General features: G+C 41.6%; 1 protein-coding gene across 9 annotated transcripts in view; it reads left to right on the forward strand.

Annotated features, from left to right (window-relative positions):
* Positions 1-13,088, forward strand: part of MAP4K4 (mitogen-activated protein kinase kinase kinase kinase 4) — a 164,379-nt gene that overhangs the window by 134,646 nt on the left and 16,645 nt on the right. For 2 of the 9 annotated variants that reach the window (XM_056485705.1, XM_056485684.1), the window contains 9 exons: positions 1,737-1,967; positions 2,889-2,995; positions 3,893-4,044; positions 4,724-4,821; positions 5,614-5,789; positions 6,188-6,308; positions 7,476-7,667; positions 10,023-10,140; positions 10,409-10,579. In XM_056485705.1, the coding sequence (XP_056341680.1) occupies positions 1,737-1,967; positions 2,889-2,995; positions 3,893-4,044; positions 4,724-4,821; positions 5,614-5,789; positions 6,188-6,308; positions 7,476-7,667; positions 10,023-10,140; positions 10,409-10,579 (1,366 nt within the window). The remainder of the gene's footprint in view (positions 1-1,736; positions 1,968-2,888; positions 2,996-3,892; positions 4,045-4,723; positions 4,822-5,613; positions 5,790-6,187; positions 6,309-7,475; positions 7,668-10,022; positions 10,141-10,408; positions 10,580-13,088) is intronic. The other 7 variants (XM_056485746.1, XM_056485724.1, XM_056485690.1 and 4 more) reach the window with 6 other exon arrangements.

Below are 13,088 nucleotides of genomic sequence, written 5' to 3' on the forward strand. Positions count from 1 at the left end.
TGATTTAAATGCTGGTGGCAGTTGCAGAGCATTTTCCAATTCAGAATTTGCTCTATGCAAGGTTTTTACTACTCAAAAGGATGCTCAGGAAAAAGTGCATGCTTGCTTGGTTTTTAAAATTCTTGCAGAAAAAAGCTAACTAAACAAGTGGGTTTTAATAGTGTGAGCACTGTTTCAAAGGGTTTGCAAAGCATGTCTAAGAAAAGCAGGTTTGTTGTCAGCAGGCCTGCAGTTGCTAAATAAAGCTCTGTACCACCCCTGGAAAAATCAAGAAGAGATTGAAACCACTGAGCTGCATGGTAGCCATTGTTTTGTTGTTTTCTAACGAAGAGCCTCCAGATCTTGACACCTGATCTCACAGGAGTTATGGCATGAATTGAAAAAGTAACCTTTGTTCTAAAACTTAGACATAGCCCATGAATTCTGAGCAATTCAGGTATGCTAAATTAAACAGTAGAGTTCTGCATTTAGTACCTCGTTTCCATGCAGAATTTTCTTCTTTCAAATAAAGTCTGTTGATGACAGTGCAAGCTAAAACCATCCCTGATTGTGACTAGGTATTGCCACTTTTTTGGACAACAGGAGAATTTGAACAGACGGAAGAGTGGGAGAAATCAGGACAGAACTTCATCTCTTGCTCATTATTTCCTGGCTTTTATTCAAACCTCTATGAGTATTTCAAAATATTGGACTTGTATCTTCATACTCTGTGCCAGTTACTTTTAAAGTCTGTGTCTTTCACTCATATTAAGGATAATAAGGCTCTTCAACAGCTGTGTGTATTAAAATTGAGGAAATAATAACATGAAAACAAATAACAGCCAGCCTACTGAAACTGGGCTTGAAAGCAAAGTTTTGCTTAATCATTAGGTGTGAAAACAGCGTGTTCCTCAGTTATGACTTTTCCTCCTCCTCAGTTTCAGAAATTAACTCTGAAACACAGGCTTATGCACAAAGAGGAAGTAGGCTGAAGGGTCAGTGTGGATTTCATTGGAAATCCTAATGGAGTTTTAACTCCATAGTCACTGTTATGCCTTCTTAGTATGTGTAGTTGAATATGTGTGCACATAAGTGTGTGTGTGTGTGTACTTTGTGTATAAGTATGTATATATGTACAGTATACAGTACATATATGGTGTAAGTATAATATGCATTGTACATATGTATACTATATACAATATATATTATGGTTTTTTATATATATTGCAATAACTGTAAAGGAATAAAGGCTTTGTGTTATGGTCTTTCTCCAAAAGTTTTGAGCTTTATCTAGTCCCTGAATTTGTTAGGACACGTAAATGTCTGTTGTTTGGGTCAATTTACAGAATTACTTAATTCTGTACATTGCTCCAATTGGATGTCCAGTTCAAATTTCCCAGGCCACCATGAGACCTGGCCAAAGCCCACTGAAGACCAGGGACCAGAGAGTGACTTCTGTCTTGAGTGGCCTTTGAGCTCAGGCTCATGGTGCAGATATTGGATCCCCTTTTCCTCTGGGCACCAGTGTATGTGTATGTGGAGAGCGTATCACACCAAAAATGCATATGTGCTGTATTTTCAGTCTGTTACGTTCTTTGGGCGCTTGCCTTGCTTTTAAATGCATCGATTCCACGCCACGCTTACCTAATGCCATAACCAATTTGTCTCTGCCTGCCCCACCTGCCTTTATTCTGTGTTAATTGGAAAGCCGGTAATACTGAGCGCATTGAATGTTTTATGTTTTGTTTTCTTGTAAGGTACAGTGGTCCCATCTGGCATCTCTCAAGAACAATGTTTCCCCTGTCTCGCGATCCCATTCCTTCAGTGACCCTTCTCCCAAATTTGCTCATCACCATCTTCGTTCCCAGGACCCATATCCACCTTCACGCAGTGAAGTGCTTAATCAGAGTTCTGACTCTAAGTCGGAGGTACCCGACCCCACCCAAAAGGCTTGGGCTAGATCAGACAGTGACGAGGTGCCTCCAAGGGTAAGGAGTAGAAAGACAGATGTGTGCTATTTTTTTATTATTAATTACAGTTTTCTTAAGGATGTGATGCCCTGGGCACTGGGAAGACTGTGCCCTTGTACCAGCACTGGTAACAGTATTTTGGAAGGCAGATTATTATGTAGGTATTCAGTCAATGGGTTAATGATAATCAACCTGAAGTACAATATTGAACCTTCATATAAAATTGTTAATTATTTATAGAATGCAGCTATTTCAGAGAAACAATTTATTATGCAAAGTTAAAAAATAATTTCCATACTCAGGAAAGAATTCAAAATATCCCTGAGGTTATTGCTCAGAGTTAATATTCCTCTTCATATGTTCGTAGCCCAAACTATGAATCATACACTTATTTAAAATTGAGATGGATCTGAACAAAAAGGAAACATTCAATTTATTTCCTCCTCCTCTCCCCCTTCCATCCCCCCTCCCATCCACTGGGATTTGCTTCTTCTAAGTATATTCTTGCTCCCCCCCACCAGTCTTTGCCTTCTGCTGATCCATTCCCGGGCATTTGTTTGGTTCCCTTGAGCTTATTCTCCTAATTCTCATGCTGTTTCAGCAAATTGCTTTGTGCCTCCCCTGCTTCAGTCAAAATGCCATATTCTTTTCAAATGTCTCAGTAGTTGGGAGGGTAGTGGGGTGTGTACGTGTTCATGTGATAACTGTTAAACGCTACTTAATATTCAGACTAAACCTGGAGTTCTATTCAAATTCTGAACAGCATCACAGCTAAAGCTTTTGGCTTGGTGGGTGTTTGTTTATTGCTTTTGGTCATTGATGGTAGCTTGTACTTAAGAACATGTTCTTAAGATCTTAAGAATATAATCTGTGGCAAGAGAAGTTTTATTTTTCTCTGCGTCCTCTTCATGAGTTTAACACAACCTTTTTTCTCCCAAGGTACCTGTGAGAACAACGTCCCGATCGCCAGTCCTGTCCCGCCGCGATTCCCCACTGCAGGGCGGTGGGCAGCAAAATAACCAAGCAGGACAAAGAAATTCCACGAGGTTTGTAAGCCTACGTGTCCTTGCTTCTCTTGAATTGGAAGGAAAAGGCTTATGGGAAGCCAGGTGTGCCTGTAGGATGTGAAAGGAAGATTATGTTGGATCCCTTTTCAGTAATTATTAATTTCTCTTGATGTAGCACGTGTCAAAAAATGCTGACAAAATTTCTTCTTTCCTCTTCTCATCTGAGTTGCCTGCCTTCTGATTTTTGCAGTAATTTCAAATATCCTTCAAATGTTGGAAATGGCCATTTATGAATATCTTGCCTTTTGGTCCAGCAGATCAGCTTGGATATACTGGCAGCAGAAGGGCTTGTAAAATCTAAAGTGAAGAGAACTAAGAAACCTTCTGGCCTCTTAGCCGGGCCAGATTTTGAGAGGGGGAAAAAGCCTCCATGGGCTATGACACAGAGCACCCAAGGTCAGGAAGGGGGAGGAGAGAGCTGATTCCTGAGTTCAACAGAGCAACATGGGCAGGCCACTGTGGAATTAGCTCACTGGATAGGGATGAGGGTATTCTGGTATTCTTTTTGGCTTGTGTTTAGTGCCTAGGACACTTCTGACCCATTTTTAAACCTGCTTGCATGCAGCTTAGGGAATTGTCCACTTCAGGTCAGATATGTAAGAATGGGAGGTAGGTAATTCCAGATAAAAGGAATAGCTTATACCCACCTAAACTTTCTTTTTTAAACCATCATAAATAAGGTGATAGTTATTTTGAAAGGAGCCGCTGTCTGGGTTGTGAAGCATTACTGATGCCCTCATCTCAGCTCTGAAGTGTTCTTTCAGCTGAGTTATTAGCAAAACACAGATACAGAGTGATCTACAGAGTTTAGTTTAGAGCTGGGAATCTGGGACTCAAGTGTATGTGATGAAGAATTTCTCTCCTCCCTTGATACAGCAATATAGAGCCTCGTCTGCTGTGGGAAAGGGTGGAGAAGCTTGTACCAAGGCCAGGCAGTGGCAGTTCTTCTGGCTCAAGCAACTCTGGCTCCCAACCTGGCTCTCACCCTGGCTCTCAGAGTGGGTCTGGAGAGCGGTTCAGGATGAGATGTAAGTCCTTCTCCTACCCTTTGTAACATTGTGTTTCTAATTTTATTATGCTGTGAAGCACTCAGTAATTAAACATGATAACCAGCACAGGAAACCTTTGAGCATGCTGTGTCAAAGAAGGGTTGACTTCCTGTACCCTCTTGGCTGTATGTCCTTGCTTGGGAAAGGCAGTAGACACAGAAATCATCATCAAACTGTTTGTTTCATTGTTCAGGCACTGCTGCATTTTCCTACGTGCAAGCAGCTCAGTCTCCATGCCCTCACAGCTCCCTCCCCTCCTCATGTGTGCAAGGGCACATTTTGGTACTTGCTGCCTGTCACCCTGGTGATTGTCAACAGGGTGCAGACGGCAATGGATAGGTCTCAGCTGGACTATGATGGAGGTTTTCCAGTTTGTAGCCACACTCTGAGTCTTTGATTTACAGTTGTTGTGACCATTTACTTTGGTTTCAAACAGAGGTCAGTTGCACCTATACAAATCACAGCTTATGGTGGTTTTTGTACAGTCTTTCAAGGACAATGTAATAGTGTACCAGTAAAACTTGGGTCTAGTGGTCAGACACCCCTAATAGTCATCTCACAACTCTTCCCCACTCCAGAGTGAAGTAAGAAAACATATTTTAGCTCCCTGCTTAATCTGCTTTGTTCTGTGTTCCTTTTGGGGTCTTGGCACATGCAGCATCATCCAAATCAGAGGGTTCGCCATCACAGCGCCATGAAAGTGCACCTAAAAAGCCTGAAGAGAAAAAGGAAGTCTTCAGACCTATCAAGCCTGCTGTGAGTTGCATTCACCTCCCCTGTCCTCCTTCACTTTCAGGTAGATTCACAAACACTGAGAGCTTCATTCAGTGCCATCAGGGGTGAACATCAGCTGGAGTTGTATTTGTAACTGTGGGTCTAGCAGCATGTTCCGGGTAGTGCAATTGCCTGTGCACATCAGTATTGCAAACATTAGATTTTGCACTGCTTCTGGGGTTGATTTCTGCTCTCTGGTCTTCTTCCTTCCTAACATGCCTTTCTCTCTTTTGATCTTGTTCTTCCTTCCTGGGGCTGGACCAATGATCGTGCATTTGACCTGAATGTGCCAATGCTGGGCTGAATGGTGCAGGGAGAAGTGGTAAGACCTTAAGTTTTTCCTACTTTCTGTGAAAGATTTCTGACATTTTCTACATCTGGCTGCTATTAAAATTGATTACAGCTCTGTGTCCAGTTATATCTTTGGGAACTCAATGGATTTTCAAAAATTTCTATCTCTCCTTGAAACTTCTTCAGCAGCCATATTTCTTATGATACTGCAGTTAGTCATAAACATAGTTGGGTTTCAGAGTATGCACATGATTTGGCAAGACCCCCTTAGGTTGACTCTTCTGGTGCCTGAATTTATGAGAAAGTGAGTTTTGGTAACTGTTAGGAATAAGTCAAAGGAAACAATACTGCTGGGGCAACGGAAACACAAAAGCGAACAAGTGAACAAACTCAGCCACTAATCCTGTGGTCTTGTGTTACAAACTTTTCTTGTCTCTTACTTGCAGCATCAGTTTTAAATTTTTTTTTTCCCTCTCCTCTCAGGATTTGACTGCATTGGCAAAGGAGTTGCGAGCAGTAGAGGATGTGCGACCTCCACATAAAGTAACGGATTACTCATCCTCAAGTGAGGAGTCAGGGACAACAGATGAGGAAGATGATGATATGGAGCAAGAAGGAGCAGATGAATCTACTTCTGGACCAGATGATGTCCGAGCAGTGTTAGTCCCTCTAACAGTGTTTTGCATCCGTTTTGCCTTGTAGGGGATTGAAGGAAAAGGATGTTAGCATTTTGGCTTGTATGTTAGTTCTTTCATCTTACTACAATCTATGAGCAAGTCATGGGAGTCTCATATGTTCATATATTCAAGCACTGAGGATAGTCTTTTCAATGTCCTTTCTCTCTTCTTGCTTGATTTTTTACAAAACAAGAAACAGTTTAGCAATATCTTGACCTTTTCTTTTTTTTTTAATAGAAAGGCTTTTCTAGGCAGCTTACATAAATATTCCACTTGTGCCACAATACAAATTAATTCTGGGTATGCCATGGTGCAGGGCAGTGACAGCCAGGGCACTAGTGCTGTTATCTCACTCCAGTTATTTCTTGTCTGACAAATAGGTCAACGTTGAACTTGAGCAATGGTGAAACAGAGTCAGTAAAAACCATGATTGTCCATGATGATGTGGAGAGTGAACCTGCCTTGACTCCTTCTAAGGAGGGCACCTTAATTGTTCGACAGGTATTACTTTTCCTTCCCTGTGCAGTGCTGCACCCTTTCTGTGCTCATTAACCCACTCGCTCATTCACCCATGCTGTTTCTACATTATATTTGTTGTTCGTATTATCAAGACGCAGCTGTAGTGAATTTCAGATGAGCAAGATGTTTGATGCATGCAAAGAGGAGAATAGCCCTTCACCCCTTGCTTCTGTTTTGCATGCTTTCCAGTGACACTCATGGCAGCACCATATAGACTATCTCAAAGTCTGTGAGAGAGAAGGGTAGAAAAGCTGCAGGTGTGTGGAACAAGTACCTGGAGCAAAAACTTGTTTAGTTTTACCACAGAACCAAATATGTCTCTCACGAGTGAAGCTGGGAGGGAGCTGGGGTGGGAGCACTCAAGGTTTTTTAAAATTGTTTAGAACCTGTAGTTTAGGGCATACAGACCACCCAGATAACATACACACATGTACATGCAAATTCACACAACAGTTGGTGTGGGGGAGAAGCGAAATAGGTGGTGAGGCAGAGAATGTGGACAGAGCTAGAGTGCTGTGTTGTTGCCTTTGATTCTGAAAATATTGCATTCTTGTGCCTCTGAAACATAATGGTTCCCTGTTTTTAAAATGAGCTTGTGTGTTAATGAGCGTGCTAGCTTATAGGAGTTTCCTCAGTAATCATATTTCTGAGTTTCACAACTGAATGCCAATTTCTTAATTGAGTCCTCTTGTTTGAAAATTAAGATTTCATGGTTATTGTTTTAAATAGTTAGCTGAAGGGATTCTCCAAAAAGTCCAAACTGCTATCTATATAGGGTCTAAGTTAGTTTTAAATTAAACAATAGGGAAAGTAAATCCTTACCCACCCCCAAAAATGTACTTGTCCCTGTTGTGGTGTTGGACTTAGCAGCGCAGTTGTTCTTCTGTTAATTGGTGAAACTGGCTGTGCAAGTCAATCACATGAACCAAGCTTTTGCCTGCTGGTGGGAATTTCACGAATTTTTGTAGCTTTGCCCACTGTCCCTTTCCATTCAGGCATCAAAGCATGGATTATCAGTTAATTTTAAAAGATAAATAAAAAAATATATATGAAAAGGTAGGAAGTGAGGGAGAGAAGGAGAGAGGTTGCTAGGGATATAGACCTTTAAGCAGCACTTGAGCAAGACAAGTGTGCCTGTTTTTTCTACAGAGTACAGTTGACAAAAAGCGTGCCAGCCATCATGAGAGCAATGGCTTTGCCGGTCGCATTCACCTCTTGCCAGATCTCTTACAGCAAAGCCATTCCTCCTCCACTTCCTCCACCTCCTCCTCCCCATCCTCCAGCCAGCCGACACCCACCATGTCCCCACAGACACCCCAGGACAAGCTAACTACTAATGAGGTATGTCTTACACCACAGCTGGCTGCTTTCATAGGGTTATAGCAGCATTGCCTAGTAGCTAGTTTGCAAAGGAACTCCAGCCAATCTCCCCTGCTTTTTTTTTTCTGTCACCTTTGTTCCCACCTCCCAAATAACACATTTCAGTTCTGTGTAAGAAGCCCTTAACTCTAGAGCAGTCCCACGCCAAACTTGCCAGTTTACTATTTTTGCTTCCTTTTAGTGAGTCATTAATTGCATGGCGTTCATTTTAAACTAAACTTGACTACTGCATTTTCAAGCCAATACTCTTTTTAAATTCTGTTTTATTCCGGGAGCAGGCTAATTGCAAGCAATATGCCTCTTCAGAATTAGCAGTTAATTTTGGCTTTGTCAGTAAAGGCTGGACTAGTGTCTCCACAAATATGAGGAGCTGCTTGTGGAAACTCACCCTTTGGGAGAGGAAGTGGCCATGGAGGGATTTTGCTCACTAAAGTTTGCTACGTGGGCTGGGTGAACTAATCAGGTTTTGCCTGGGAGGGTTGTAAAAGCTGAGGTGTTTTGGAATAATGAATGGGGGAAAATATTTGGGGTTTTTTCCAAGTATGTGTGTACTCTGAGAAGCAGCTGTGTAAAGATGACTGTTCTCCACCAGTACTGATTGTGTCCAGGTGGAGAAGGCTTTACCATAGGGGAAGCTCCCTCTTGCTGTCCTGGGCTGATTCCAGGATGGTGCCTTCCTTTACTGAGTGCAGGTGGGAAAGCCTGGTCCTTCACTTGTGTGTAACTCCTTGCAGCAGAGGAGATGCACACCTGTGAATGAACAAAGGGCCATTCACCCCTCACCAACCCCAGCAGTGAGCAAGGAGCCTTGTCTGCTGCCTCCACTCCTGGCTGGGTGACCAGCCTGGCTTACAAGGAGAGCCTCTTAGCAGGGGGTGGTACAGGGCAAGCAAAACTGCTGCTTCTCAGGGTAGAGTCCTGCCATGGAGGTGTGCAAGTGTTGTGATGAGGAGAGGTTGCAGTGAGCTGGGTAGGTTTATGGCAATGAACATATTTACCACATAATTATAAATGCTTCTTAACCACATAGCAGGAGGAAACTCTGCAGTTTCCTCCTGGAAATTCATTTAGCATTATGCATAATTTTCAGCTATGCTTCATTGGTCTTTGGTGTTTCTCAAAGCGCACTCATGTAGGATATAGAGATCAGTTGATTGATCCAGAGATATGCTTGCTCCTGACTTTGGCCTAAGCAATACATAAGCAGGGTTCAGTTCACTCAGATGGGAACTGGGGGCTGTGCAGTGCCTGGTGACAAGGGAGCCTTTTGGTATTGGGCTGTGCAAGAGAGGGATACACTCCAAAGACCCATTGCTATTTTTGTCTGTAGAGGCTTAGGAACATCAGAGGTTGAAGATTAGCTGATGCTAAAGAAGTGTGTTGTAACTACGTTTGCATACAACTGGGCAAAAACCACTGCTTGGTATAACTTACCATATGCACACCCTTTACATATATACACACACCTTTTTTTTCCACTTGACCCATTCTGCTTCAGTATGATATGTTGTCACTATAATACTAAACTGGCAAGGGTTTTTAAGTTGTTCCATTTCCACTTTTAACAGTTCATTGTTTCACTTGTCTTCTTTCTTTCTTTGTTTTTTCATGTTTAGACCTCATAACTCAACAAGCACCAGTGATTTTATCCACTACATATTCATAGTGTCATGTCACCGTTTGCTACACCTTCCACACTAATCAGCCCCTTTGTTCGATACAGGTTTAATATGTTGTTTTGTCAAATAAAGGTGGAAGAATCTGCTGCAGCTTTCTGGCAAGAGGCTCAGGTTAAACAAAATAGGGAGAAAGAGCAGTAGTGAGCATTGAAACATAGTCCATCATAGAAGTGAATGCTTGATCCCAGATGATTCTGATTTTGTTGCACAAGCCAAGAGATCAAACTTCATAATTTAATTAACTACCTCAATTCAGGAGTTGCTTCATAAATTCAGAAACTGTAGGTAGTGGGCAGCTTGCAGATAAAACAGTATTCATACATTCAAGCAGATTTTCAAAAGGAGAGACATTCCCTCGCTTTGTGCCTGACTGTAGTGGTCTGTACTAAAAAGCTTTGCTAGCAGCTGAGGTTCAGGGATGGCAGTTCAGCTAATTACATTTTGCTGTAACATGTGCAGTGTGCATATGTATCTAGTTCAGGTGTGGTGCCTGCAGTGCGCTGTGTATCTATAAAGGAAGTATAAAAGCTTGGGGAGGCTCTGTAGCATGATTCCATAGTGACTTTAAAATGTTGGTGTTTGTTATCCATGCTTTTTATTGTCATTAATATTAATAAAGTTGAAATTTACATTGCAGACTCAGTCCGCTAGTAACACACTCCAGAAACACAAATCTTCCTCCTCCTTTACACCTTTTATAGACCCCAGATTACTACAGATTTCTCCATCTAGTGGGACAACTGTGACTTCTGTGGGTAAGTAAAGTAGCTGAAGAAGACAATTGAAAAAGGGTTCAGTGACTTGAGTGGCTCTTTAAAGTACTTAAGAATGTTACCATCATGCTTTTTATTTGTTTTGCAATGGATTGCATAATTTATTTTCTTTTTCCATTTACATTTCTTACAAAAATAAGGACTTGCTCAGTATTCTGTTACTGATTTGGGTTGTATAATGGTAAAAATATATGTCCAGAATCTGGCACTTGAAGGGTATTACATGCACTTTACTTTTTTTTTCTTTCAGTAGGATTTTCTAGTGAAGCAATGAGATCAGAGGCAATAAGGCAAGACCCTACACGGAAAGGATCAGTTGTCAATGTGAATCCCACCAATACACGGCCACAGAGCGACACACCGGAGATTCGGAAGTACAAGAAGAGATTCAATTCTGAGATACTGTGTGCGGCCTTATGGGGTAATGCAAGCGTCCTCTTCCCTTGCCATTCCTGAAATGTAGATGTGCCAGTAGAGCTTTCAGCCTCTGATCATGTATCTCCAAAACTGTAGCTGGTTCTCTGCATTTACTCAGTGCTTGTTTACAGCTTTTTCCTTCCAAGACCTGATTATTCTTGTGTTTTTTAGAGTATGTTGCTTCTGCTTTGATAGAATTTCCCACTGTACATATATGCTTCTGATGGCACGGTTCAAACTGTGAATCACAGGAATCATTAAGGTTGGAAAAGACCTCTGGGATCATCAAGTTCAGCATTTGACTTCCCACCACCAGATCAGCTAGACCATGGCACTCTGTGCCACATCCAGTTGTATCTTGAACTCTTGCAGGGACGATGACTTACTACCTCTGTGGGCAGCCTGTTCTAGTGCTTAACCACACTTTCAGTGAAAAAGTTCTTCATGATATCCAACCTGAACTTGCTCTGGCATAGCTTGAGGCTGTGTCCTCTTTCCTGTCACAGATTGTCTGGGAGAGGCTTCATGCAGTTAATCAGGATGTCCTTTTCAGCTCTTTTTAAGCCCTGCTAGTACATCTCTTGCAGCTTTTGGGAGTTTGTAGTAGTCTTTGCATTGTACACCCGGTGCACACAGGGTATTCTTCTGAAAAATAATCATCATCTAGAGGCTCTTGTTAATGTATTGTTGCAGGGCTTGATTAAGGTGTGTTGCGTAAGATGACTTGTCGCCTCGATTATCAGTTTATGTAAGGAAGTAAGATGGAAAAGAAAAGGATAGAAGGAACATTTTCCATTCTGAGACTTAGCTTTGTTAACAGTGATTACTGCAGAGAGAAGCTGGGTATGAGATGTCAGCTGACCAAGTGTTTCTGGTCTTCTTGTCACTAGGAATAATTTGTGTTGGTGTCAGTCAGGCTCCCACACTTCATCAGGCTTAGAGCAGTGCCTGTTGCCTGCTGCAGTGTAGAAACTCTGCTGCAACACCTAATGAAAGCTTTTATGTTATTTGTCTTCTGGCCAGAATCTATGGGGGCACCTGAATTATTTCCTTATCTAAATGTTAATAGTTGGTGCTTGTGTATATTACATACGTATTTATCTAGTATCCCAAAACAGGGCAGATTATAAATGCACATGCATTTATAAAATTTTTAAAAATTATTTATTTTAAAAAAAAATATTTATTTATTTATTTCAAAAATTTAAAAATATAAGAATTGGCTATTCCTCTAAGGCACAGAATTATTGTAAAGGTAACAGAGTCCCATCTCTTGTTTATATTTTTATAGCTTTTTCCAAGGCTTTAGTTCTCTTTTGGGGTTATTTCCAGCATTTCCTCTTTCTCAGAACAGCACTTTAGTCCCCATCTTCTTCTGCAAAGCTGTGTCAATGAAATAGCTCTCCCAACACCTTGTCTTCTTATCTGTTGTTTCCTTTATTTCCAGAATTTACTGGTAAGAATTTTTACCCCAACACTATTTCTGCTTGAATTCCTGTGTAAAATTCTCTGATAGTTAAGGCTTGTGCAAATGTAAACTTTCAGGCTGAGACGCCAAAGGCAGAGAAAAGTCATATTATGTCAGTAAAGATGACTCATAATTTCTCTGATCTGCCTTGTTTTGCCAGTAGCAATTTGTATTAATGGTTTTATATTTCTTTGATCTCTATATCTGACTGTTAGGGTGGTTTAAAGAATAGGTGTAAAATCCTAGAGGTGTTTTACAGCTGTAACAACAGCCCTTCATTGAACATTTAGGGCCAAACCAATGGTGATACAAGTTGGTGCACATGCTTACTTCTTGATAATATTTAACTTCCTTTGCCATTAAGAAAATTAAATCATTTCATGGTGGTGCTTTCTAGTCAAAAAGGGGGGGACTTGCTTTGCTTTGCTTGGCTTTACCAGTGGTAATGCCAGTAGTATCTGGCAAGCTGCTAATTGCATTAGGTCCCTGATACTGTTACTTCTAGCTCTGAGTGGTAAAATTCAGTGTTAGTGACATGGATGCAGTAAAACAGATTTTTGCACACAGCCTCCACAGACAGCCTGTACTTTTTCAGGAAGCGTTTCCATTTGTTTGAAAAAGCCAGAACTGCTTAATTGTAGGGTGGCAGTAGAAGAGCTCTGCTGTCTGGGAGTAAGGAGGCTGTCTGCTCTGTAAAATACAAGCACTGCTTGCCACCAGTGTAGTATCTCATTAATTTAATCTCAAAGTGCATATAGCTAAAGGAAAGGGTTGGGAACAGGTGTGCATGAGAACTCAAAGCACGAACAGCTGCACCAGAAAGGCAGTGGTAGGAGAGGTGAGGGTGGAGGCAGGAGCAATGCAGTCCTCATGAGCAAAGAGGGGAAGGGACCCTGAGGGAGCAGTTTGCATGTGGCTTGCTTTGAGTTGTAGCCCATGCTGGACAAAGTGCAGAAATGCATGTTGAAGCTTACAGCTTTAGTCAATGGGTGCTGGAGCTGTGGGAAGGAGAACAGGTGCCGGGCACTTCCTTGGCTGGTTTGGT

Source organism: Oenanthe melanoleuca, chromosome 1 (genome assembly GCF_029582105.1).
Source record: "Oenanthe melanoleuca isolate GR-GAL-2019-014 chromosome 1, OMel1.0, whole genome shotgun sequence".
Lineage (NCBI taxonomy): Eukaryota > Metazoa > Chordata > Aves > Passeriformes > Muscicapidae > Oenanthe > Oenanthe melanoleuca.